Source organism: Borostomias antarcticus (genome assembly GCF_949987555.1).
Source record: "Borostomias antarcticus genome assembly, chromosome: 17".
In the NCBI taxonomy this organism is placed as follows: domain Eukaryota; kingdom Metazoa; phylum Chordata; class Actinopteri; order Stomiiformes; family Stomiidae; genus Borostomias; species Borostomias antarcticus.
In genome coordinates this window covers 17,107,511-17,135,446 of record NC_140250.1, presented here as the reverse complement: position 1 = coordinate 17,135,446, position 27,936 = coordinate 17,107,511, and the positions used below count along the sequence as shown (strand labels likewise).

General features: G+C 43.3%; 1 protein-coding gene across 1 annotated transcript in view; it reads left to right on the top strand.

Annotated features, from left to right (window-relative positions):
• Positions 1–922: 922 nt before the first annotated feature.
• obsl1b (obscurin like cytoskeletal adaptor 1b) overlaps positions 923–27,936 on the top strand; it is a gene marked incomplete at its 5' end in the record, with an annotated part of 38,091 nt that continues 11,077 nt past the window's right edge. The window contains 24 exons of the mRNA XM_084452031.1: positions 923–1,937; positions 4,254–4,523; positions 9,062–9,322; positions 9,509–9,820; positions 10,391–10,657; positions 11,061–11,336; positions 11,497–11,751; positions 12,072–12,317; positions 12,546–12,821; positions 13,662–13,904; positions 14,020–14,049; positions 14,708–15,592; positions 19,086–19,259; positions 20,509–20,763; positions 22,006–22,160; positions 22,813–22,820; positions 22,907–23,088; positions 23,237–23,509; positions 23,656–23,931; positions 24,464–24,739; positions 24,827–25,102; positions 25,188–25,463; positions 26,672–26,941; positions 27,694–27,936. The exon at positions 27,694–27,936 is cut by the window's right edge and continues 24 nt beyond it. Coding sequence (XP_084308157.1) covers positions 923–1,937; positions 4,254–4,523; positions 9,062–9,322; positions 9,509–9,820; positions 10,391–10,657; positions 11,061–11,336; positions 11,497–11,751; positions 12,072–12,317; positions 12,546–12,821; positions 13,662–13,904; positions 14,020–14,049; positions 14,708–15,592; positions 19,086–19,259; positions 20,509–20,763; positions 22,006–22,160; positions 22,813–22,820; positions 22,907–23,088; positions 23,237–23,509; positions 23,656–23,931; positions 24,464–24,739; positions 24,827–25,102; positions 25,188–25,463; positions 26,672–26,941; positions 27,694–27,936 — 7,000 coding nt within the window. The remainder of the gene's footprint in view (positions 1,938–4,253; positions 4,524–9,061; positions 9,323–9,508; positions 9,821–10,390; positions 10,658–11,060; positions 11,337–11,496; positions 11,752–12,071; positions 12,318–12,545; positions 12,822–13,661; positions 13,905–14,019; positions 14,050–14,707; positions 15,593–19,085; positions 19,260–20,508; positions 20,764–22,005; positions 22,161–22,812; positions 22,821–22,906; positions 23,089–23,236; positions 23,510–23,655; positions 23,932–24,463; positions 24,740–24,826; positions 25,103–25,187; positions 25,464–26,671; positions 26,942–27,693) is intronic.

The following is a 27,936-nucleotide window of genomic DNA, read 5'->3' as shown; positions in this document are numbered from 1 at the left end:
GCACCTTGCAAGTTCTATTTTGGTATAACTATGTAACAAAAACTATGGCCATGTAGTTTATAAGCACGAAGCATTATTAAAGGATTTTGTTATTATGACTATGATTAATAATGATCTGGACCTTGAGGGTCTTTATTGGCCACACGGTGAGACACACAACACATATGAGCTAGAGGCAACACAACACACAGAAACACACACACACACGCACATTATCCCATCTGTTTATCCCATCCAAGCCATCATGCATGGCGCCCAGGGACCAAGTCCAAGTGCTCAGTACAAGTCCAGGTCAGGGACCGGACTGAAGAGCAACTGTTCTTCTGCACGTTTTTCGTATTGGGTATTTTGGGTGGAAAACCTTGCAAACACAGGGAGAACATGCAAACTCCACACAGAGAGGCCCAGAGACCTTGCTGTGAGGCGACAGTACTTTCATTGTACTTTCATTTGAGTTCATTGTCTTGCTCAAGGACACTTCAACACTTTGCATTTCAGAAGTGTTCAAAGGGGGTCTGTAAGACCTTAGACAATTGTATAAATATTATCAACGGTTTGTCCATTCCTTGACCACAAAGAATCCACCACTGATCAATAAAATTCTGTCAATATATTCTCCCCACCAAGCCTATGAGAGATTCAGTGGTTATGTGTTCAGCAATCCTACAACTCACTACAACAATAATGATGTCTTTATTATTCAATTCCCATCCCAAGCTTAAGATCAAAACACAATGTCTGTCTCTCAACAAAATAACACCAAAGACCAAATAACTGCAAAGTATCATCTAGTGACTGTGTGTTTTCTCTTGTCATCTAGAACCCTGAAGGATAGGACAGCCCTGCCCCGGTGAGTGAGAGAGGGACTGACTACATGCCTGTGGCCTACCTGGGGTGAGGTGAGGCTGGCCAACAAGCAGAGATGGATGTCTTCGGTGGCGCTCCGCGCTTCCTCGCCTACCCGCGCCCTGTGCTCGTACATAGCAGCACCGATGCCGTCCTAAAGTGTCAGATCGGCGGGGATCCCAGACCCGCAGTTATCTGGGAACGAAACAACGAGAAGATTGACCCCGCGGGCCGATACCGGGTCTTTGAGGACGGGAACGTCTACAATCTCATTATTTCTGCAGTGACCGCAGAGGATAGTGGCCAGTACATATGCAAGGCCAAGAACAGCATCGGGGAAACGTACGCGGCAGCTACCTTGAAGGTGGAGGGAGAGGCCCAGGAGATGGAGCTACGCGAGGAGAACAAGCCCCGGTTCCTCATCAAGCCTCTCTCTACCCGCGTCGGACGTGGCGAAGACGCCGTCTTTTCCTGTAAGCTGTGGGGCAACCCTCGGCCGGAGGTGGTCTGGGAGAAGGACGGCAGGAAGCTCCACGAGATCTTCGAAAGCACACATTTCAGTGTTGGTTACCAGGACGGGGGTTGGTTCCAGCTGAAGATCTTCAAGACCCGTGCACCGGACGGTGGAGTGTACACCTGCAAGGCTAGGAATGAGTTTGGTGAGGGGCTAGCAGGAGCTGTGCTGCTCGTCGATGCAGGGCCGGGCCACGAGGACGAGGCGAATCGCAACGGTTACACTAACGGTCACTGGAAAGCCCACCAAGGTAAACAGCGGAGTGCTAGGCAGGTGGCAACTCGTCTCAGAGAGGACACAGTGACCAACACGGCCAAAGTGAAAATGTTTGCAGTGACAGAAGGAAAGCATGCCAAATTCCGCTGTTTTGTGACTGGGAAGCCTAAACCTGAAATCATATGGAGGAAAGATGGCAGACTGATACTTTCCGGAAGACGCTATCTGTTATATGAAGACAGGGAGGGATACTTCACACTAAAAGTGTTGTACTGTAAGCAAAAGGACAATGGGGTTTATGTATGTGCTGCATCCAACAGTGCAGGACAGACTCTCAGCGCTGTACACTTGTCTGTAAAGGGTAAGTCAAGATATATTTTGCCAATGTTATACAATGTGTATGTATGTATGCATGTATGTATGTATGTATGTATGTATGTATGTATGTATGTATGTATGTATGTATGTATGTATGTATGTATGTATGTATGCATGTATGTATGTATGTATGTATGTATGTATGCATGTATGTATGCATGTATGTATGCATGTATGAATGTATCTATGTATTTATAACTCATTAACTTCTTGAGCAAATGTATTATATTATATTCCTACCCCCTCCATTCACGCACACACAGACATACCAGTGTTTGCCATGTCTCTCCTATGTTTTAAGCCTCTCTTACTCTGAAAATGTAATTTAATGTAATTTATTCCTTTATAAATGTTCTTAGCCAGTAGACAAACATACTCCAGGAGCTTGCTCGATCGCCTTTTTGAGAGGGGTCAGGGAAGAATTTTTACAGCTCACTTTTCTGGCCCCCGAGTGATACTGTTTTTTTGCTTCCCTCTGGAATATGTAGGGGTGGGACGTATGCCCACCTCCCTTGTTCTCTGTAAAGCGCATTGTGTTGCCCCTGGGTATGAAATGCGCTATACAAATAAAGCTTTGATTGATTGATTGATATATATGCTTCAAGTGTTATATATAATAATAATAATAGTATATATATATATATATATATATATATAATATTATATATTATTATCATATATTATTATTATTATTATCATATAATAACAATAATCATAGTAATCACAATAATCATAAGAATCCTAATAATATGAACAATTCGAATGATATAATGTTTTTGCCAAAATACCACACACAAGCTTAGAAGAAATCAGATGAATGATCACATGCTAATCCAATTAGCTGCATACAGCCAGTGTAATAAAATCATTTGGCACCTCCTACATCAAAGCAATTCAATCCCTGATCGGCCCAAGGTTTAATGATGTGTCTTAATTATCTGAAACTTAATCGGGTAGACTGAGTACCTGACTACGCCTCACTAAGCTCATCAACATGGAGGGATTTCATACTGCACTCTGATGTCTGTAAAGTCACTTAGCTTTTTAAAGGGGCCACCCATGTGATGGAAGACAGTCAAGATGGATCACATGTGGCACATGGCACAGGGTACAAGTCCACATGTATGGCACTGATAGCAACATTGTTTTCAGTCTGGAAAGAATAACATATAATTAGCATGTTTTGTTAGATATAACTGGAAGTATACAAATTGTGTACAGAGAATGTACGTTTTAATAGGTGCTTCTGATCCTACAGAAAGTATTGCATTAATAATTATCTACATGAAGCTATTTAGGGTAAGATAACAATATGGTCAGCAGAGTGTTGTTGAGATTCTTTCATTTACAACTGTCTGGTAATGTCTGATGGTGTCAGTTACATACAGTGTATTTCCTTTCCAACAGCCCTTAACTAAATGAAGCCACTTGTGTCATGTGATTCTGCTTACCTTGTTTCCTTCACTGGTATTTTACTACAAAATCATATTTAAATTAACAGATTATAACACTGTTTTAAACCAAGGGCACAGATAAACTGCAGTTGTCATTTATTTTTAGAATTTCACATGGGCAGTATTTATTTACTGTGCATGATCAGTGGTGAGTACACTCAGTTGAGGAGACAGTGCGGCATTAGTCCTCCTATTACAGTAAAAGGCAACATTATATTATATTTTAGTTACAAGTAACTTACAAGTTACAAATTGTGGTTGACAAAATTGAAACAGAATTGAAACATTTTAGTACTAGACTTTTAGTCCCAATAGATTGTTACCCACCATTTTAAGAATATTTAAGAAAGTTAACATCTTATGGTGGTAGATTGATGTAACTTTTTAGGTCCAAAATTAAAATGCACTTGTATGCATTTTTGTATACACTTGTATACATCTTTCATTTATTTAAGTCTGTATCATTCAATGGGCCTCTATACAGTCACAAGGTTGTCTGTCTTCGATCACATCCCCTGAATAGTCCCAGTTTAAAGGTGCTCTGTTCGATTTACTGCACTTTTTATAATAAAAAAAAGAAGCAATATATGCAATAAATAGGTCCAGGGGAGTCATAACTATCTGTACAGAAAATATAGCCAACGGTGTAGTGCCTGTGGAGCAAATGCAGAATTTATTTTTATTATGAGCGAAGCCGGCCCGGCGCTGAGCCCCACCCCTTGAAGGACACCGTATGGAGTGAAAACGCCCACCTGTTTATAGCTGCACCACTGCCCCATCTAGTGGCCGAAAAAAATCGAACTAAGCACCTTTAATCTTTAATCCTGTCCTTCCTTGTCCCTCAGAGCCGCCTGTGCGGTTCAAGCAGCCCCTCATTGATCTGGAGGTGTGGGAACGGGACCTGGCTATCTTGGAGTGTGAGGTTCCAGAGGACTCGGTTCCCATCACATGGTACCTTGAGGACAGACGGCTACAGCCAGGGGCCAAATATGGAATGGAAGAGTGGGGAACAAAACGCAGACTAACCATCCGTGACATCGGAGTGGATGACGATGGGATTTATCTCTGTGAGATGCCTGATGGAGGGAGGAGCATTGCAGAGGTAGCTGTTAAAGGTAAATATTGTACATATATTGCATTCAGGTATCTGTTTGTTGCACATTGGAACTGAAATGGCATGTGGAGATGAACTGAACAACTGTCCTTATCAGTTCTTACCCCCCTTCGATCCCCAGCCGAGCCATACCAAAGACTATTAAAAAAAATTCTTCCCTGCTTGGCACTCAGCATCAAGGGTTGGATTAGCATCATGTCCAGGAGGTGTACTTGTACATCAAGCTGCCTCACGCTAAGGAATCAGGAGATAGACTCCTGCCGTATGGGCCACTAGGCTTGAGTTCTAGTTCTAGTTAGTTCTATGAGTGGAGCGAAGCCCCACAGGTCTAGCTCCTATTGGATTGTGAAACCTAGCTAGCTGCAATTGACTGAAGAAAAAAAAACATACACGCACCTGTGTCCAACCAGGTCCGGTGCACCACTCTCTAAGCGTGTTTCACCTGCACAACTGTTCCTAGCCGAAACTTTCAGCGAGAAGACAGCGGGTTCAGCAAAGTCTGCGCCCTGTGGGGCTCCGCTCCACTCATAGATCTAGAGTTACAATATGTAAACGTAGTTCTATTTCATGGAGCTCTACCCCACAGGGCAAGCTTCTATTAGCATAAGCGGATCTTCACAACCGCACCATACTCTCTTGCTGGACCCGTTAACAGAACTGGCCAGCCAGGACACAAGCCAGTGCTCAAAGGTGAGACCATACCAAACGTTGGCCAAGCCCAAGCACTGGCCTCTACCCACTGCACTCAGCGTATCTCAGCTGAGGGCAAGGAAAGGTACATGATGGGAGAGCCGGACCGGAAGCGTAACATAACCCGCCCGAGCTTCTCCCCCAAGCCCCAATTAGGGACAGGGGCAGACAGTCTGCTGACAGAGCTGCGGCTTGACTCGGCATCACTGTCTCCACAATGCCCGTGAAGGGCAGAGGGACACAGTGAAACTGACTGGAATAACCTTCGGTCAGAACACACCGTAGCCAGCTGTCCAGGAGGCACTTCTCCTGCCAGACTGCGAAGTGGTTCGAGAGAGGCCGTGCCAGAGATCGTGGCATCAGATTGAGGAATCTGCCGTAATCCATCTTGGCCCTGACCGCCACCGGACAGTGGAAAACTCTGGTGTCCTGGTCCAAGGGACATGAAAAATCCCTACAGGATTGTCCATGCCTTGCTTCTGTGCAAGGGTGAATGGCATAACGGTGGAGTCTTGTAACACAGGGAATCTTGTCGCCTCATTTGCATATCCAACCGCCACCAGGTCAGCGCTTAATGCTGCTGGTGTAGGTAGAACGCAATGGGATCCAGACAGTTCACAAAACACTATAACGGCCGCGAGCGACAGGCGAGTAGGCACGGGTGGGCCTGGATGGGCCTGATCAGATTAGGAGATGACAGTTGCATAAATTATTGCCATGTCGTGGCTGGGACACTGGCAACACTACACGAATGACCACGATAAATCATTGTATGCTGTCTTTCACAACCATGTGCGTCATTGCGCGAGTTCAGGTAGTCTGGTCAATAAATTGTCAGTCATAGAAGAAATAGGCCTATGCACTGTATTCAAGCATAAAATTATGTTGCCGTGTCTTGTGCCAAAGATAACTTGACGTAATGGATGTGTTAACATGTAAAGAACACTGTCATACTATTGGTCACCGTCTAGGTATGTCGTAGGCATGGACGCAGGAGATGTCAGACTAGGCAGGAAAATATAAACAATTCCGACATACTAGACTTTTCGTCGGGGTGTTGTAGGGCCTCCCAGATGCCAAATCGCTGAACTTCTATCATGTCAGACTACACCGACGTTCCTGACATTGAACGTTCCCGATGTTCAAAATCGGGCCCGACGCTAGACACTTTGTCTGCGACAAAAAATCGGCCCAAAATCGTCCTGAATTCGTGTTGTCTGCACAGACCCTTGTTTCAGTTTATAAAATGAGTTTGCATAGAAGATTCTGAACCATCCATCCAGAAACAGACAGCTGCTCAAAAGTATTCTGATGTAGAAGGTCCCCCAGACCACCCACCTACAGTGTGTCCTCCTGGGTGTGTGGTCCAGCTACATTTCTCCAGGCCCATCCACATAATAAATCCTGGCTAAGCCACTGGCGTGCGAGCTAGCCAGCGCACGAAGACACTGCGGCTCGAACCTGAGGGTGTGACACATTCAAACAAGGCAGTGGCAGGTCAGCGGCTATTGTTGAACACGTTTCTGCTTTACACTTGAGACCGACGGCTGTCACGTCTGCTGGTGTAGCAGGGGAAGACACCACGGCTCGAACCGGACACATCAAAGTTTTCCGATGGGACCGGAGCTCTGGGCGGCTCGGTCCCGTCGTACTCACAAACACCCCCTCCCTGTTTCGCTGTGCAAAGGAGCTACAACACGGTTCTGCCAATTGCTAGCTAAGCTAAGCAAAACATGAGATGTAGACTGTACGCTACCACAGACAGGCACAAGACAACCAAAATGACAATTATTTGTATTTTTATTGTCACCTAGCCTGGAAACATTCTCACTACCGCTCTTAAAAGAGCGTAGTGGGTAGGGCAAAGGACAGTCACGCACCTCTGCGCACCGTCAGTAGATGCATCTTTTCTTGCCCTAAGCCTGTGGGTGGGCAACCGGCGCACCTGTGAGGACCGAGCTGGGCTTGGCACTCCGGACTGGCTGGGGAGGGAGAGACCCCACAGCAGGTTGTTTCTGTTTGTTCCACTGTTGTCGCTTGCTCACGGTCGTGACATCAGCATCCGAGGCACGAGGACATGCTAGCACACCATGTTTCCCAGGAGCGGTGAGGTGACGAGCGACGAGGAGCCGGTCTTGCTCCTGGCTGCGACATTGCTCCAGGATGTTAGAGACAGCCGAACCAAGCAACGCCGCTTTGCTCACCGGTGAATTGAGGAGAATGCCTTTGCTCTCCTCTCGTAGACCGGTCAGAGATAGCCACAGATGACGCTGCTGGATGACAGAAGTGGCCATCACTCCACCTAAGCAGGAGGCAGAGATTCTCACAAGCTGGGCGACGGCCCCTGTGGCTTCGGCCATCTCCGCTCTCCATTTCCAAGGAAGAAGGTGCCTGCTCCCTAGCCAGCTGGCTGATGTACATGGCTAGCATGGCTATGAATGAGGTGGCAGCAATAGCCTGCGCCGCGAGCGCGTAGCTCTTATCCACCAAGGACAGAGTGGTCTTGTCCTTGGGGTCCGGCATCAGCGGCTTTCTGGCCAAACCCCAGGCGGAGGATCTGGGCACTGGGACGGCGGTGATGTCAGGTTCCAACGCTGGGCAGCCGGCCGTCATCGCGTCATTCCAGACGGCCACTCTTGTAGCTCTCGCGAAGGGACGTTGCGGAGCTCTCAGTGTAGCAGGCTGTCCCCATCCCGCCTCCACGAATGTCTCCAGGTCAGGCATCGCCGGGACGAGACAAGATGCAGGCTTGGTGGACACCCCGTAGCAGACGGAACTCCAGAGAGGCAACCCCGTCACAGCTACAGCCTCCGGGAGGGGAACATCGAGATGATGCACAGCTCTCTCCAGCAGCTTGGGGAAGTCGCGGTTGAAGGACCCATGCTCAGGTCCAATGGAGGAGGAACCGCTCACATTTTGGCCTTCTGAGTCTTCGTCTGCCTCAGAGCCATCATCTTCTTCATCAGACGATGGGGGGGGGGGCAGCTGAGCCACCCTCCGTGGGTACAGGATCTTTGTTCCCCGGCGGCAGCAGACACTGGAGCGCTCGAAGGAGCCTCTCCATAGACTTGAGAAGAGCGCAGGCCTGGCAGCCGGTAGATGGAACCAGACCCGCCTTGGCGTGCTTCGGCCCCATGCAGCGGAATTAGAGTGGATGTCCCACGTCGCTGTAGGGGGCACCCGCAACCGCAGAACCTCTCAGGTAGACTAGGCAGTGCTGGCCCGGGATCCCAGTGGGATGCCGCCAGCTCCACGGTGAGTCTCTGCGTAGACATCTCTTTCTTCTTACTTGCCAGTCTTCTTGCAAGCTGAAAGTTTCTAGGAGCAGACGTGCAGGCGAAGCCCACTTATACAGTGGTCGGGACACAGGTGTCCTGAGGCAGAAATTCTTCAGTCAATTGTAGCTGGCCAGCTTTTCACAAGCTAATAGGAGCTTGCCATGTGGGGCAGAGCTCCACAAAATAGTTAAAGTGGAAGTACCAATGATTGTCACACACCCGACCTGAGGGTGGTGAAATTTGTTTTTTTGTTTTTGACCCATCCCCTGGGCGAGCGGTGAGCAGCAGCAGTGCTGCGCTCGGGAATAATTTGGTGATCTAACCCCCCCAATTTCAGCCTTTCATGCTGAGTGCCAAGCAGGGAGGAAATGGGTACCTTTTTTTTTTTTTTATAGTCTTTGGTATGGCTCGGCTGGGGATCGAACTCACAACCTCCCAGTCTCAGGGAGGACACTCTAACCACAAGGCCACTGAGCTGGTTCCAAGGCTACTTACTTAATTACTGGCTTACCTACCGCCCCAATAACTCGGCTTTTGTTTACTAGTACACTTCTAATCTATACCTTTTCAGGCACAATCATGCGTAAGCTTCCACGAAAAGTGGATGTTCTAGAAGGGGAGAATGCTGCTTTCTGTGCTGAAGTGGAGGAGGAGGAGATGGATATACATTGGTACAAAGATGGAACAGAGCTGCGTGAGACTCACCAGACCATCTTGAAGTCCTTTGGTAAAACTCACATCCTGGTTTTTGTCAACACAACACCCCAAGACTCTGGCCTTGTGACTTTTTTTGTGGGTAGATCCAAGACATCCTCTCAGCTTAGGGTGAAAGGTAAGGGTTTATATACAGTATTGGTTTATTAATCCATTTTATCTTTAATCGTTTATCTTTGGATTGTAAGTTGAAGAACTTAATAAGCTACACATATATACTTTATATTGCTTCATTAATGATTCACTGTCAGAAAATCAGAATACATCCATCTGAATAATACATATTTTTTTGTTCTGCTTCCAGCGGCCAGACATTGTCCTCCCAGTTGTCCAGTAGGGGTGCAGATCAACACAGAACGTGCCAACGCTGCCCTCCTCTCCTGGGTTCCTGCACTGGACACCCGGAAGAACCCTCCCTCGGGTTACGTTTTGGAAAGACAGGAAGTGGGCACCGGCTCCCAGGAGTGGCTGCAATGCTTGACCACGGAGTCGGCCACCTCTGTGGAGATCCTTGGCGACAGCGTCCCATGTGAGGCGGACTATCGCTTCCGTATCTGCAGCGTCAACAAATATGGAAGAAGCAACAATGTGGAGTTCCCAAGGACAGTCCACCTGGGTAAGAAGAGCTGTGGTAATATGGCAGTATGAGTAGGGTTAGATGTTCATCTCAAAAGTGTAATTTATAGTCAGTCGACAAGTGTCGTACGACAAATGTCTGTCAACAGAAAAAAAAAGTTGACCGACATTTAACATTTATACTTCAGCGAAGTGTCTGATCACCTCCATGGTAACTTGCAGACACGTTGCTGATTGATCCATGGCAACGAACGTGCCTTCTATCTAGCTATCCAATCAAAGCTGTGCGACGAAAGTGAAGGCGTCTGCGACATTAGAAAGTTTGGTAGGTGAAAGACACCCCTGTCTGACACAAAAAAGTGTTGACAGTGACGTTATTTCTGTCTGTCGACATTTTCGTAAGTGTCGTACGATGAAGTATAAATTGGCCTTAAGGGGTCATCGTACCATGCCATTTGCAGAAATGGTGGTTTTACAGTACAAGCAAAGACTACTACCTTCAAATATCCAAAAACATTTGGACTAACACAGTTCTATACAATGAAAATGTAAGTCTTATCAATAATGATATCTTAAGAATCACACAATAGTCTTCTGTTGTTTCTTTTAGTACCTGTGGCCAGAATACAAGCACCCCTCCAAGATGCCTTGGTACCAGAAGGGCAAGATGCCTGCTTCTCTATCGAACTTTCTGCCTCAGTTATTGGAACGTGGTTCTTGAATGGCACTCAGCTTCAAGAGGATGAACGTTACTCCATGAGGCGGTCACGGACACACCAAGCCCTACGCATACGAGGGGTACGAGATACAGACAACGGGGCTGAGATTACATTCATAGCCTATGGAATTCGAGACTCAGCAGCATTGTACATTCAAGGTACGAATTAATTATATCCGCGTAATTATGTTCCTTCATGTCTTTATCAGAAATATCTGTCACTGTACTTTCATTGCCCAAAACACACTATTGTGTCACAACCAGAAAAATAAATTTGAAGAAATTGGTGGATTTTTGATTAATGATAAGAAAGAATGACACTGCACACTCTGGTCTAGATGCAAAAAAAGATTTAAAAGGACAACGTTTCGGCCTTAGCCTTCATCCTTTTAAATATTTTTTTGCATCTAGACCAGAGTGTACAGTGTCGTTCCTTCTTATTAGTTTTGTTCCCCGTCTCCAGCACCTCTCCTAGCTTTCCAGATGTGCGTTTTCTCCTTTTTTCTGCAAGAATTTGTGATTAATGGCAATATATGGCTCATTCATTTTCTGAAATTTACAGCTCCTCTGGTGAAGTTCACACCACTGTCGGAGATGGATCGCAATAAGTTTGTTGAAGTGGGAAACCCCATTGTGCTTTACTGTGAGCTGTCAGACCCGGCAGTACCAGTGCACTGGTACAAGAATGGGGTTGAGTTACACACCGTGGAGGGTCTTCATATCCAATCAGAAGGCACCATGAGGAGAATCGTCATCCAATCAGCAGAGTTCTCTCATTCCGGAGTGTATTGCTGCGATGCCATTGATGATGTCATCAGATTCAATGTGGAAGTTGAGGGTGAGTGGCAAGTGGTTCATGTTGAATTTATAGAATTTCTGTCAAGGTTCCTCATGACTTAGACATCTATGTAAACAAGCTAAAAAAACAACACCATGCACAGACATAACAAACCATCATGAAATCTAAACACCCATAGCTCCAACTGTGAGGTTCACAGCACTTCCAGATGCTGAGAGGAACAAGTCCATCCAAGCAGGCTGCCCGATTGTACTACAGTGTGAGCTCTCAGACCCTACAGCCCAGGTCTACTGGTACAAAGACGGGACAAAGATCCTACCTCAGAATGGAGTAGACATCCAGTCAGATGGCATCACTAGGGCACTGGCTGTCCAGTCTGCAGAACTATTCCACTCTGGGTCCTACAGCTGCAGGACAAAGGGTGATGCCATCAAGTTCAATGTGGACATAAAAGGTGACTTAAAGTTTTATTTTTGGGCTATGTGAAAATTAACAAGCTCCCTCTTAGTGAAGCTACTAACATCAGTTGTCTTGTACAGTAGGTTGGCTGTTGCTCTTTCTCTTGTCACTTATTAACAAATTAGCTTTATTATCTCTCCTTCTTTTATGACTTGATACTTGATTAACATTTGATCTTGATTGACCCGTCTATACTGATATGGTTGAATTCGCCAAATCATGATTGTCTTAGCAAAACCATAATGTAGTAAAGATGACCTTAAACAGATTTAAACATATCTGTAGCTCCACCTGTGAGGTTCTCGGCACTTCCAGAGGCTGAGAGGACCATGTCAATTGAAGCAGGCTGCCCAATCGTACTACAATGTGAGCTCTCAGACCCCAATGGCCTGGTCAGCTGGTACAAGGATGGAACACAGCTTTTTCCTAACTCTGGACTAGATATTCAATCAGAAGACAATGTGAGGACCTTGGTTGTCCAATCGGCAGAGCCGTTGCATTCTGGAATGTACAGTTGTATCACAGTGGATGATACTATGGAGTTCCATGTGGAGATTCAAGGTCATTATACCCCTTTTGCCTTTGCTCTGTGTTTCAATATTTAACCCTCCCTTGTCCTCTGTTAAGAGCAACTAATGATTCCTGCCGTCTTTGTGTTTTCTGCAATCTTCTTTGAACATTGTACATGCAATATTGTATTGCTACTTCTATTGGTTTGCAGTTTGCTGATGCTACAGTACCCACAATTGTATTTTATTGCAATCTCAACACGATTTATCTTATTGCTAGCTGTACCAGTCAAGTTCTCAACTATCTTTGAAGTTGAGACGACCAAGTCTGTGGAAGCAGGCAGCTGTTTTGAGCTGCGATGTGAGGTTACAGACCCCACTGCCCAGGTCTGCTGGTACAAGGATGGGGAAAAGCTCCACCCACAAACCGGATTGGACATTCAGTCCAACGACACTGCGAGAGGGCTCACTGTCCAATCGGCAGAGCTCTTTCACTCAGGGCTGTACACCTGTGAAACTTCTGATGACACTGTCCAGTTCACTGTGGAAGTCAAAGGTGATTTGTGGCTTTTTTGGTTAAGATTCTAAGTAACCCTTAGACATTTTGCAGAGACTTACAGTAACACGTTTAACATGTGTGGCTATTTGTGTTGTCTGTCTCTAAGTAGTGTTTGCGTGAACTTACACCTGTTTCTTAAATGATTAGAAGACTTGCGTACCTTATACGTTCTTAACTAAAAATCAGAAGCTGTTTGTTGTTGTACTGTGAATACTGCTTGAATTTATGGGTTTACCTCTTTGAAAATGGTCTGAGAAATTACAGATTAGTCTGAGTGGGGAATTTTTGTTACCTTACCCAAAATATATATCTAAAGCTCACAATTGTAATATGGGTCTTTAGCTCCACCAGATAGATTGTCACCCACACCAGAGGTTGTGAAGAGCCAGTCGCTTGAAGCAACCTTCCCCACCGAACTACCCTGTGAGATCTCAGATCCTGTTGCCCAGGTCTCATGGCAAAAGGACGAAGTAGAGCACATCTCTAAAAGGGAACCTGATTTCGAAATGGAAGGCATCGAGAGGAAGCTGATAATCGAACCTGCACACCCCTCCAACTCAGGGGCGTATTATTGTGCGACTGTGGATGATCTTGCCCAGTTAATTATACAAAACCAAGGTGATTTTTTCTCAAATGTTTGTGTTACTCTAGCTTTAGTTGCAACTAACTCTCTTACTATAGCTATTGGATGGTTCGCACATGTTCTGATTTACAGAGCTAATACTTAAAAAGGCTTGATGCTTTTTGAAAAGCTATTTTTAAAGCACTCAATTCACACTAAATTATCCTCCCAATGATCACCTGTAGCTCCACCTGTGGCATGTTTGGTTGGCCCAGACGTTGAGAAGAAGCCCATAGAAGCAGGCTGCCCAATTGTACGGCAATTTGAGATTTCTGATCCAATTGTCAAGGCCTGCTGGTACAAAGATGGAACACAGATCTACCCACAAAGTGGACTGGACAGACAATCAGAGATCAGCATAAGGACTTTGTTCGTCCATTCTGATGGCTTATCCGGTGCTGGGAAGTTTGGCTGCGAAACAACAAGTGATGCCAACCAGTTTAGTGTGGACATCAAAGGTGGTGTTCCGTGTACACCTGTATCTACTCAATTCAGAATCAGACAGAAGCATTTAACAACATGGTTGAAGCTATCACCTAGCTCATTGTTTTCTCTGTGGCTTTGTCCAAACAGCAGAGCTGTGTCACTCTGGCGATGAGAGTGGTGAGATATCTGATGGGTCTTCCCAATGCACTATGGATGTCAAAGGTGATACAATGTTATTTCAACATTAGCAAACTCCATTTAACCTGGAACATACATGCCACTAACAATGGTGGTGTATTTTATTATTTGTCACATCTTTTAAGACATAAGCCGTAAAAAAATGCTTTAGTCATCTTTATCATCCCTGATCTCATCTCATTTCCTGCTATTGTTGGGCTTTTAATCAAACCGGTCTGTGAGTGGCTGAACTCCTTCATACTAACATTCATGTTGTTTGTGAAGTTGTGATTCTTCATTCTTAACAGAATCAAACAACAGACATGTATGCTTGTAACAAGCGGCTTTCTACTCTTGAAGCATCTTATGTCTTGTTCATCATCAGGTCATCTCATTCCCTTTGCTGCCCACCTCTTTCTCTGTTGCAATGACAATGAACTCTTATGACAAATTTTAAAAACATTTTAACTACAGTATTTTACTATAAGATGGATTTTCAGACCAGTGCTGCTGGTCGCCCCTCTTAAGTGTTTGTCTTTGCAATGTCATCCTCCATGCTAACAGTGATGTGCAGTACTTTTATATAAAAGGACTTTTGATAAGGAGCAAAAGAACAGCAATTGAAAAACTTTCTCTGTGTACATCACAATGCCTATAGCTTCTCCAGGGAACCTCTCAACTGACCAAGAAGTTGAGAACTCATCGTTTGAAGAGGCCTGCCCTATTCAAGATCCCACCGAGCTCTCAGATTCTACTGTCCAGGCCTCCCACTACAAAGACATTGAACCTCTTCAATCACATGAGCTACACTCTCCTTACCAATCAGAAGAGCACTCAATGCCAGGACCAACTGTGCAAACGAGGGAGTTCTATCCCTCGATGCAACCTACTATCGATCAATCAGAAGACCAATCCCTGCAGACAGCAACTGTCCAATCAGAAGAGTCTCATAAATCCCTGCAGACAGCAACTGTCCAATCAGAAGAGTCTCATAAATCCCTGCAGACAGCAACTGTCCAATCAGAAGAGTCTCATACATCTATGCGGACAGCAACTGTCCAATCGGAGGAGCTCTTTAACTCAAATCAGACATCAATGGTTCAGTCAGAGGAGGAATATTATTCCATGCAGAGATCAGCTGTCAAATCAAAAGAGCTCAGTCACTCAGTACTGACAGCAGCTTCCCCATCAGAACAGCACCGTCACTCCATCCAGACAGCAGCTGTCCAATCAGAGGAGCTGTATAATGCCATAACAAGAGAAACTCTCCAGTCAGAAGAGGGCTATCACTCCATCCAGACAGCAGCTATCCAATCGGAGGAGCTGTATCATGCCATACCAAGAGCAGCTCTCCAGTCAGAAGAGGGCTATCAATCCATGACGACAGCAGCTGTCCAACCAGAAGAACCCTACAAATGTATGGATATGGCAACTGTCCAATCAGAGGAGCCTTATGATTTCAAAGAGACAGTAATAGTCCAGTCAGAAGAACTCAATTGTCGTTCGGATGATGATGCCATTGCATATGAGGTGGATGTTGAAGGTGATTCAAATGGTTAGACTTATCAAACAAGAAAATGGATGGACACAATTTTGAAATTGTGTAAAATGATTGCTTTCTGCAATCCTTGACATTTGACCATATCTACATGTACCACTTACTAGACTTAGTTCATACTAAAAGGATACTGATTTTTTTCTAAATTTGATACTTTGAGCTTGCGTGATTCATAACACTTGAGTGTTGAGTTTACCTCAGATCAAAAGTGTAATTAACTTGAATGCATTGAATCTTAAATCTAACTAAATAATAATGTTATTATGATAGAAAACAATTGTTGCAGTCTATGGTACATCTAAATTGAAAATGTAATCAAACTCTTGAGAGTTTTTGGCATGGTAAGTCAGCCATAATTTATGTTGAAGTACATCTTTCTTGACAATGATGCAATTCTCTCTTGATGTTACTTCACACACCTCCAGCTCCGCCTGTAAGAATCACAACACCTTGTGAAGCTGAGAGGAACAAGACCGTTGAAGCTGGCAGTCCAATAGTGCTACACTGTGAGATATCTGACCCAAAAGCCCAAGTCACTTGGTACAAGGACGGCCTAAAGCTACTTGAACAGACTGGGCTAGCTATGCAATCAAAAGGCTCCATCAGGACACTGGTTGTCGCATCAGCAAAGATGTCACATGCAGGGATATACAGCTGCAAGACAACAGATGATGGGATGCAGTTTCATGTGGATGTAAAAGGTGACAACATCACTATCTTCAACAATAATTCCCACATAATACAAATAATTGTTCATAACACATGCCCTGGAAGTTATCACAATCAACATCATGTTGATGACATGGACAGTGTTGAAAATGTTTCAACTGACTATATACAGACATTACAGCCATGACAAAGTGCAGAGGCATGACTGACATTTGCAAAACTTGGTTGTCAGTACTAGGCAAATCATTAAGATGGGATAAGATGCTTGTGACTGTCTAATTTCAGTCTTATGCAGACCTGGGTCAAAATACTATGTATTGCTTTCAGTTGAGCATTTGCTTGAGTCTGGAGTGTCAAGTGCAGGGGCGGATTTAGTCATTTTGGAGCCAAGGGCAAACACAGACATGGGGGCCCTAAACATCCCTTGTTCTCCATCCTTTTCAATCCTTATTTATTAACGGCCTTACTGGTATTTTTACTGGTTGGATAGCATTTCACTGATTACGAGCCCATCTGCTAAAGATAGCAAGGCTGCTGATAATAACATGATGTCAGTAAGATATTGTAACTGTTAGCTACTTCGAGTAGAGATACATTAGCTAGTGAGCCTACTAGTTAACGTTAATCACCTCATATTAAGCTAGTGTTAGCTAGCTAGCTAGCTACAGTAGTTATTGATTATGAATCATCGGGCTTGCTAGTGACTTAATGCTGGGGGAAGAAACTCACCTGACCATGGTTAGTAGAGTGACTGCTACTCACTAGTTGTTGGTTATTATCTGTCTGTTTGCCATCTTCATCAGTTACGTTATCCAGTTGAAGGAGGATTCTCCTGTAAGGATGCAGCTAGCTCCTCTTCGCTACTGTATTAGCAATGCTCACGCTAATAGCGCAAGCAGTTGTTGCTCTTTGTTAGTGTTGTCAGTAGCCACCGTGAAAATAGGTTGTTACCTTTGGCAAACCGTTTAAAAAAAACTTTCTTCTTTCCTGAGTTTACTCCTGCTTTCTCCTTTTTTTCAGCATTGCTGGAATAACGTTAGCTTATTTGCCTCAATTTTGAAATAGTGCAGTATTGTTTCAATAATTTCCACAGATGTGCACGGCTCACGGCGCACGGCTGACAGAGACACTCATGAATAGCACATGGATTTTTGGAAAAGTAGAAAAAACTAAGTTTTGGGGGCTTTTATTAGGCCCTTTGTAATTTGGGGGCCCAAGGCAATTGCCTTCCTTTGCCTAATGGGTAAGTCCGCCCCTGGTCAGGTGGGCGGGATTTGTGTAGTTTTGGAACAGCCCTAGACATGAGCAATCAAATACAGAAAAGTTAAAGTATATCAAATAGTATTTTGTATCTGGTCTGTTTCAATGTTATGTCATGCTGCCTCAAGTATCTATACTGAACCACAGCATAGCCTGCAGTACTAAAGTTTTGGAAGATTGTTTTCTGGTGACTCCCTTTTTCAATAACCAGGATATTCTCCATGTTAAACCCTGTAGCTCCTCCACTGAAGATCTCAGCAATTTCTGAAGCTGACAAGAGAAAGACCATCCTAGCAGGCTGCCCTATCTTACTGCAATGTGTGCTATCAGAGCCAACTGACCACATTTGCTGGTATAAGGATGGCACAGAGCTTCTACCTCAAAGTGGAATAGACATCCAATCAGATGGAGCTATGAAAACTCTGAATGTCCAATCAGCAGAGCTGTCCCATTCCGGAGTATACCGTTGTGAGACACTGGATGATAGTGTCCAGTTCACAGTGGAAGTAAAAGGTGATGCCCACATCAGCTCCTAATCGATAAATTAACTAATCATGTCCTGTAGTGGCAACTAACGGCTTAAGGTTTATTGCTAATGTATGTCATATTTACAGAAGACATCTGCTATACTGGTTTATGAAGCCAAACTTAGCAAAGCTCAACAGCATCAGGTTGATCTTGATGGGATAGCCATTTGACGGACAATATTTTCTGGATAGATCATATTTTTATTCCAAGCAGTTACACTGTGAAAACATTTGAGCAAGTACTTAACCATTGTTCGTATCTTCCTAGAACTCATAGCCCAAATTATACTTTTTTGCCTAGGTGGACAAACTATCTTACAGTTGTATTGGAAGGATTGGAAGTGGTTTTATCTAAAGAGAGGACCAGTAAGAGCTTCCTTTTCACAGTATATCCTGTGAAATTATGTGGTCGCTGAGATTTATGTACAGGTTCATAACCTGAAGCCAGGTGCAGATGCTGCATTATTATTCATGCCAAGCCAACCCATTCATTTACATGTAAACATGTCAGTAATTAGTAATAAGTTGGGCCTTTTATAATTTAAGTGTTTTAAAGGGAACAAATGGCTATGTGTAGCAAGTTACGTTCTTAATCGTTATGAAAGTCCTTCTTGGTAACCCACTGCTTGTGTCTTGTCATCCATGCCAGTGTAACAAAATGTTGTCGGATGCTGTGAGATTGCACAAACCTTGAATCTAGCACTCCCTGCTCTTTGGTTCTATTCTTGTTTTGTGTTTGTCCGCCTTCTTGTTTAAATGTTGTTGTGTCACTTACTGTACGCTTTGTCCTGTGTGATTAATCATGTTCACATGTTGGGGAAATGTATTTCTTATCTTAAAAAAACAACAACTTTGTTCCATTCACAATATAAGAGAATATTAACATGTAAATGTCCCTTTGCGATCAATGACATTCATAGCTCCACCTGCGAGGTTCTCAGCAGTTCCAGATGCTGAGAGGAGCAAGTCCATCCAAGCAGGCTGCCCGATTGTACTACAGTGTGAGCTCTCACACCCTACAGCCCAGGTCTACTGGTACAAAGACGGGACAAAGATCCTACCACAGAATGGAGTAGACATCCAATCAGATGGTCTTACAAGGACACTATTCATCGAATCAGCTGATGTTATACATGATGGGATGTATGAGTGTTCGACAGCAGATGATACCATCATGTTTAAAGTGGACATCAAAGGTGATTTGCATCTACAGTACACTACACTGCTTTTTACTACACAATGAGGAGCTGATGTTTTTGCTAGCGTAGCCTTAAATGGTAATGATGGCATTCTAATGCATTGTGTTTTGGTGCAGCTGCATACTGGGGACCAGGGTTTGCGCCCCAGTCTTGCCAGATCTGAGTACGGCTAGATCCCAGGGAGGGTGGCATATTCCCTGAGGGTTGTTAGTTTACTCTCGGCTCGAGGATTCATCGCACTACAGTGGCTCCGTCTGTTGTCGGAATTACGGTCACGAGCTGAGAGAGTCAAGGAGTTGTCTTTCTCCTTTGCGTTGCCGACAGGCCAGTGCGGTTGCGAGTCAAATCCTCAACACTGAGTAGGGGGTAATTGGACACTAAGTCTGGGTCAATTGGCTACTAAATTGGCTGAAAACGCGATAAAATAAAATAAATGTATATAAATTGTAATGTCGATTTTAATCATATTGCCGAAGGACGCTTGATTAATTATGTTTCATGTGTTGAAGGAAATGTAACTAACACGACTGATCTAAGCCAAGTCTTAGTACTGAGTACAGTCTGTGGTTTTATTGATGTAGACTAATTTTTCTTTAATGCTTTACCATGCCTTTTTAGGCTCATCGTCAAAGATCATGCCTGTTCCATCAGTGGAGCGATACAAGTCCATTGAGGTTGACTCTCCCATTGTATTACAATGTGAGCTGTCAGATTATTCTGCACTGGTCTCCTGGTGTAAAGATGAGGTTGAAGTATCTACTAAAACTGGTCTTGATATCCAAAGGGAAGCCAATGTGAGGAGGCTAGTTATTCACTCGGCAAAGCGATCTGACTCTGGGCTGTATACCTGCAGTGTTGGTGATGATGTTGTGTCATTCCAAGTGGATGTTCAAGGTGATTTTCTTACACCCTCACCCTTTTTAACAATATTCTAGGTGTGGGATTAACTTGTCACACTTTGATATATTTCATAAGAACACCCCATTCTAATCTACAATAATCCATCTCCTTATCCTTTTTTTTTTTTTTTCAAAATCAGACGCTTTCCAAATACCAACAAATACTACCTTGCGATGTTGCCTTGTAAAACTGTACCTGATTAATACTGTATAAACCCCTTACATGGTTTGACAGTGACAAAACCACACCCTATTTCAATGTTAAAATGCAATTAAGGAATCATAGAACCTGGACTGCACACTGAAAGTTGTCTCCAAATCCTCAGGTCCTCCTGTCACATTTTCAGCACTTCCAGAAGTTGCACGGAACAAGTTTGTTGAAGCTGGCTGTCCAATGATACTACAGTGCGAGGTTTCAGACCCCACTGTCCAGGTGTGCTGGCATAAAGACGGAATAGAACTCATTCCAGGGAGTGAACTTGACATCCAATCAGAGGGCACTTTGAGGGCAGTGATGATCCAATCAGCAGAGCTCAGACACTCTGGGGTTTACAGCTGTGAGACTCTGGACGACCAAATAGAATTCAAGGTGGATGTTGCAGGTGATCTGAGTATTTTGAGTTTCCCGAACAATTGTGTTGATTAATATTTGGTAAAATGAGCAAGCTGTCCATTTAATCTACCCTTTATTGGTAACACTTCATAATAATGATCAGTTATTAGGCATTTATAAACTAGTAATTAATAATGAACTAATTATTAACAAATAATTTATATACATTTGTAAATGATTAATGAATATTTTTTCTAGTTTAACATTCACAAATGATCTGTAGATTTATGACACATTACCAATGTTACTTGTAGATTTGCTCAGTGTTAAATAATGTTAATGTGTATTAATACATTTGTAAATGTTTTTAAGAATACAAATGATTTGAATCATATTTGATATGATTTGGATTTCATGTTTAACAAATGATTTTAAGCATGCAGAACAACCATGACGGGTTCACAGGAACTTCATCATAGTACAGTTCAAAAAAAAATCTTGCAGCCCCTAATCAAAATCAAAATCTTTAACTTGTTGAAAAACTTTCTAATCTCTTACTAATGTGCTTTAAATGTATTCCTAAATGGTTTACTACTCATTAATTAAACTCTTTGCAGCCCCTAATCTAAAGTTGCAACAAATAACAATCTACTAATGATGAACTGGATGACCTGATGAAAGATAAAAAGGACAATGTGATATGTGCAATTACATTTTATTATATAAACTACTTTTATTGCGGAAATCTCAGAAAAACTACTAAGGGCAAAAATGTTCAATGATGTCACTGGGCGTGTTTGCCCTTTGAAGTTTTTCAAAGGTTTTTCATCAATATGATTTTCAAAAGTATAACATGTAGATGGTTTAGCATATAATACACAGGCTAGTTCAGTAGAGAACATCTTTGAATTACAAATGAGACGGCTATGCTCAAAGAAGTTTAACTAATCAACAATCAAGTAGGCCTACCTAATCTCTATGCCCAGTGAAACAACTGGATGACTTCATAATCACCAATCTTAAAAAAAAACTAAAAAAAACATATACCCTAGCAATAACTTTAACTCTACACACAGCATTCATTAAGTGTGCCCTCTGTTTATGAGCCAATGAGTAGCAATCAGCCCAAGTCTAGAGATGCATATTGTACAACTGGACAATTTCTTCAAATTTGTTTTCATTATTTTTTGTTATTTGTACTAATATGTATTATCAACATGTACGTAAACCACCTTTAAATATGTCTTAAAATGAATTCAAACATCCATAGCTCCACCGATTGGTCTCTCAGCTGCTTCCGAGGCTGAGAGGATCATGTCTGTTGAAGCAGGCAGCCCCATTGTTCTGCAATGCGAGTTCTCAGACCCCAATGGCCAGATCTGCTGGTACAAGGATGGAATAAAGCTCCACCCGCAATGTGGAATAAAGATCTACTCAGAGGGCACAGTGAGGACTCTGGTTATCCATTCGGCCACATTTTCTCTCTCTGGGGTGTACAGTTGTAAAACAGCTGATGGTATCAGTGAATTCTTTGTGGAAGTGAAAGGTGACATGCAAATCTTTTCAATACTTTAGATCACCAGTTTGCTATGCAACCAATAACCTCATGTTGCAGTCTGTTCATATTCATGGCATTTCTCTTGACAGAATAAGCAATCATTGGATCACGGCCATATCCATTTAGTTTGGTTTGAGGCGCTGCTTATACATCCTCCTAATATATATATCCCATATATATATATAGGGCATTTGTTTCCATCAAACTGATCCATGGTCATCTTAATTCATCTTTTCCTTGTGTCATCTCTTGTCTTTCATCTTTGTACTTTTCATGTAAGTCAAACAGCTGAGGAGGCCATTGGAGGAGAAAAAGCATGTGATCCTTCATTTCTTCGCCAGGCCTAACTGCACCATGCCCTTTTATTAATCACTTTTCTTTGCTTCAACAGTGGATACAGACTCCTCTGGAGCTATCCAGACAATCATCCATGCTTGACGTAAATGCATGTCTAACCTGCGCAAACCTGGCAATAACTTATATTGACAGAAAGAGGGATCTTGTCATCACGTCATTGAATATGTGTATCTCTTATTCCAGCGCCTCCAGTCACATTCGTAGATATCCCAGAGGAAGACCTCTTCAAAAGTGTTGTGGAACAAGAGCGTCTTGCTTTGTCCTGTGATGTGTCCAGGGCTGAGGCCATAGTCCAGTGGTACAAAGATGGCGTTGAAGTACAGCCTTGCGACAACATTGTCATAGAAGCAAAGGGAGCCAATAGGACTCTGATCCTCCAGTCGGCTGGGCTGTCAGACACTGGGACATACACATGCAGAGCTGGTGACAGCGCTTTGATGTTCAAGGTGAACATACGAGGTAATGAAGATTGGATTTCAAAATCCACTTTTTGATCAGCGTTCAAAGCTGTCTGTTCATTGTGCTTTGTTTGGAGTAGTATAGAAATGCAGTTACTTGTGTTTGCTTTGATGTTTAAGTCATGATTTTTTCCTGATATGTACTGTAGAGCCTCCTGTGGTGATTGTGTATCCTAAAGAGGACGTCCATCTTGATCGCCACGTCCCAGAGGAAATCATTCTCAGCTGTGAACTTTCCCGCCCGAATGGTGTAGTGAATTGGTTCAAGGATGGACAAAAGTTGCAAGAAAGCGAGAACATTAAGCTGAAAATTGAGGGCCCTTACCGAAGACTTAAGATCCTTTGTAGTGGTGTTGAGGACTCGGGCGAATATGTCTGTGATACAGCTGATGATTCAATATTCTTCCAGCTCAGTATAACAGGTATGAAAAGCAAATAAGATCAAGAATACGTCCAAGAACATCATACAGGTTTCAATCAAATGGGCTTTAGTTTCTTGACTAATTGACCTGCTATTGCACCATGGCATCATACTGTAGCTTGAACTGTTGCCATTTCCTTTTTCTAGAGCCGCCAGTTCGAATTGTATCTCCAAGCCAGTCCCAGATGGAACTCTGTCAGCAGACGTCTGAGCGGATGGTTCTGAGCTGTGAGATCTCCAGGCCCAATGCAGTGGTGCGCTGGTATCGGGATGGGCTGGAGGTCGAGGAGAATGACAACTTGATCTTAGAGGTGGACGGGGTCTACAGGAGACTCATCATCCCAGAGACGACTGTTAAAGATTCAGCTGAATACGTGTGTGACACGGCTGATGACTCTGTGACCTTCTTTGTGAACATTGCAGGTATAAAACCTAAATTGCTTTTGAGGGGTCCCATTGACTGAACGGTGTAGAAGCTGACAATGCATTGGAAACCCCCATAAAAATGTTATTTAAGCTGTTTAAGTGAATGTTTGGATTTTAATGTATGTAGCCCCGTGATCAGACAGACAGACAGACAGACAGACAGACAGACAGACAGACAGACAGATAGATAGATAGATAGATAGATAGATAGATAGATAGATAGATAGATAGATAGATAGGTTGGTTGGTTGGTTGGTTGGTTGGTTGGTTGGTTGGTTGATTGATTGATTGATTGATTGATTGATTGATTGATTGATTGATTGATTGATTGATTGATTGATTGATTGATTGATTGATTGATTGATTGATTGATTGATTGATTGATTGATTGATTGATTGAGTGAGTTCTGGTGGTCATGTGAATTTACTTCATTTTGAGCTTTTCACTCTTACTATTTCACTTCAAACACCAAATAATCACTTGATAATACATTTCATTAATCGTCTTTTCATTTCTCTTTTCATAAAGAGCCCCCTGTCCGGTTTGTACGTCCCAGAAAAATGGCCAGTGGGGTGGAGAAGTTTCTTGGAGAGTCTTTGGTGCTGGACTGTGAGGTGTCCAGATCCAGTGCTGAGGTCAGCTGGAAGAAGAACGGCGAGGAAATGGAAGGTTGCAGCAACGTCACTGTCGTCGAGGATGGTGTAACGCGCCAATTAACCATCCACTCACTGACATTGGAGGATGCTGGACAATACATCTGCGATGCCAAGGATGATGTGATGGACTTCCAGGTCAAGATCAAAGGTAAAAAAAAGGATGAGATGTCACATATTCCTGGTATTCTAGTTTCCAGCCCCTATTCACCCTCTGTCGGTTGTCTTTTATTCATAGAGCCCCCTGTGAAAATCCTGGGAAAAACTGATGCAACTACCCAAAAACAGTTCTTGGTATCAGATGACATTGTTTTAGTATGTGAGCTCTCAAGGGATAATGCTGTTGTCAACTGGTACAAAGACAACCGTCTAATCGATGACAATGATCGCTACTCTTGCGAGGAGCAAGGGACTTTACGTTCACTGGTTGTTCTGAATGCTGAGATGATCGACTCTGGAGAGTACACCTGTGATGCCAAGGATGACAAGATGGTCTTCTGTATCACCGTACAAGGTACTCCCAGTTAGCTACACTGACTTTTCAAGAGCTTACCTAGAAAATCTTCATTGAAGTTGAAATATGTTTTTCCTCATTTCAGAACCACCTGTATCCATCATAGGGAACTCTGGAAATCCAGAACACCACATCCTTTTAGCAGGAGACGACCTTTTTTTGGAGTGTGAAGTATCTCGTCTGAATGCCACTGTTCAGTGGTTATGGAACGGAAAGTTACTGAGTTCTGACTCTCGTACAAACATTCACTGTCACAATGGAGTAAGGAGACTTGTTGTGTCAGGACTTCAACCTTCTGACTCCGGAGAATACACATGCGATGCGGTTGATGACAAAATGATAACTCGGGTGGAGGTCCAAGGTAAAATCTTTTCATTTTCAATGTACGTATATTCTGAAATAGTACATAAATGTACAGTATGAAGGCCTTGTATTTTACAACTTGTACATAAATGTCACCAGAAACCACAGGGAATCACCAAATAATGATGGTTGACTTGTGATTTACTCCACAGAGCCTCCTGTCAAGTTTGTGAATAAACAAGTGAACCCCCTCTCTGCCTATGAGAATGAAAGTGTTACACTGTGCGCTATGGTGAACCAGGACAAAGCAAATGTCCGATGGATGAAAGATGGCAGATTATTGAATGAAGATAACATCCACATATCCAGTGAGGGCAGCAGACACGCCCTCACCATCAATCCCTTGAGGCTATCTGATGGCGGGAAGTATATCTGTGATGCCATCACGGATGAGATGTCTTTCACTGTTCATGTGAAAGGTAAAGATGTTGTGACCCCGGTAGTTATATGAGGAACCATTAACTTGTTGTAATGTGTAAGTTATAGAGATGGTTGCGACATGAAAACTTGCATGAGGTCCTTTAGTTAAGAAGACCAACTCAGTCTTTTGAGAGATATTGCTGTCCTAAGAAATTATTTTCTTAAATCAATGAAGCCCTTATTTCCAAAGGTATTGCATACAATAAATAATTTCCCTTTGGGGATAAATAAAGTTTATACCTATCTATCGGCATATTGGTTTATTCAAGGTAGAATATTTCTGAATATTTCCTAAATCTAAGACTAATTATTTCCTAAATCTAAGACTAATTATTTCCTAAATCTAAGACTAATTATTTCCTAAATCTAAGACTAATATGATCCTTGTTGAATGTGTTATGATCAGAGATGAAAGTGAAATTCATCAGACATCTGGAGAATGTCCTGGCCTTAAAGGATGGCAGCCTCACATTACGATGTGAGATCAACAAACCCAAGGGAGATGTCCAGTGGCTCAAAGATGGCCAAGACATTAGTCCTGACCGTCGTCATACGATAAGGGCACAAGGTCGAGAGCGGAGCTTCACTATCCACCAGATAGCAGCTGAGGATGCTGGAGAATATGCTTGTGAATCCACGGATGATAGGACTACTGCCATGGTCACAGTTGAAAGTAAGCATGATGTTTAGTTTGTATTTTGAAAATACACGATAATACAATGATGGTAAATTGACATTTTCCCTGTGTTAGCGTTATTCTAACTTCCCCTCCCCTTCTGCTCCCAGCTCCTCGCGTTGTTGAGTTTATCGCAGAGCTACACAACATTACAGTCCGTGAGGGGGAAGATGCCACATTTAAGTGTGTTGTTTCGCCCGAGGACACTAAACTGGTGTGGTGCATCCGTGGCCAGCCAATAGCTCCAAACGAGCGGTTTGTCATTTCAAGTAACGGACTGTGCCACATGCTGTGCATCCATAACTGCCAGGTGTCAGACAGCTCCAAGGTGGCAGCCAACGCAGAAGGGGTGTTGTCTGAGGCAAACCTCCGAGTTCAAGGTAAGACCACATTCATCAACTTCATGCTAGTTTGCTTGAAGGTCTCAGAGCCTTTGTTAAGTTGACCAAAAGTAATAACCAAATGTAATAACCAAATGTAATGACCAAATGTAATGAACAAATTACATTAATGGGAGCTGTATAATAATAACATATATTTTTTTATTTTTTTACCATATTCTACTGTAGGTTACAGTATGTAAGATGTAATTCACACTAATTGATTGAAAATTCAGATATCAGGAATCCTTCCTCTCTTACAGTAATAGTAATGTAACATAAGTGCAAACATTCCTTGATAGCATCAGTAGCACATTAATGCCACGTCAACATGTTTGTGTTAAATAATGACGCCTTCAGACTCAAATTGTTGAAGAGGCGCCTTTGACGGCTGCCGCTTAGCAGCTTCTCCTGTTAGAATTCCTCTGGTTACTGACAGAGACAAGTGGCACTGTGGCTTGTGCCTCAACATTGAGGGAAGCCTGTCTACTGAGAGAGCTACTGGCCTCTGAATATGAACTTGCCCTTACAAGAGATTGTTTTGTAAGATGTCATGAGAAATTTCTTGATATAGTTGTAATTTCTCCGTAATTTCCCCTTAGTTATCAGTAACTTATCAGTATCTTTTTTGCTCTGTTTTCTCACCATGGAAAAATGTTTCAGGTAAATTAAACGTGTCAATTAGAGTGTAAATACAGTGATGAGGTCGTTGATTTTTACAAGCAGCATGTCTGTGTGCATACTGTACTCAGAGGAACAGGTGCTGTTTACCAAAAACATGGCGCCCGTTGTGGCCGAGGAGTTCAGCGAGGCGACGCTGGAAGTGGAGCTGAGTCTGGACTCGGGAGAGGTGCAGTGGATGAGACAGGGCGTAGTCATCCACCCGGGGCCCAAGTTCACCCTGAAGCAAAAGGGAAGGAAACGCAGTCTCACCATCCACAAGATCGCCCTCTCTGACCGCGGCACCTACAGCTGCGAAACCCTCCATGACCGCA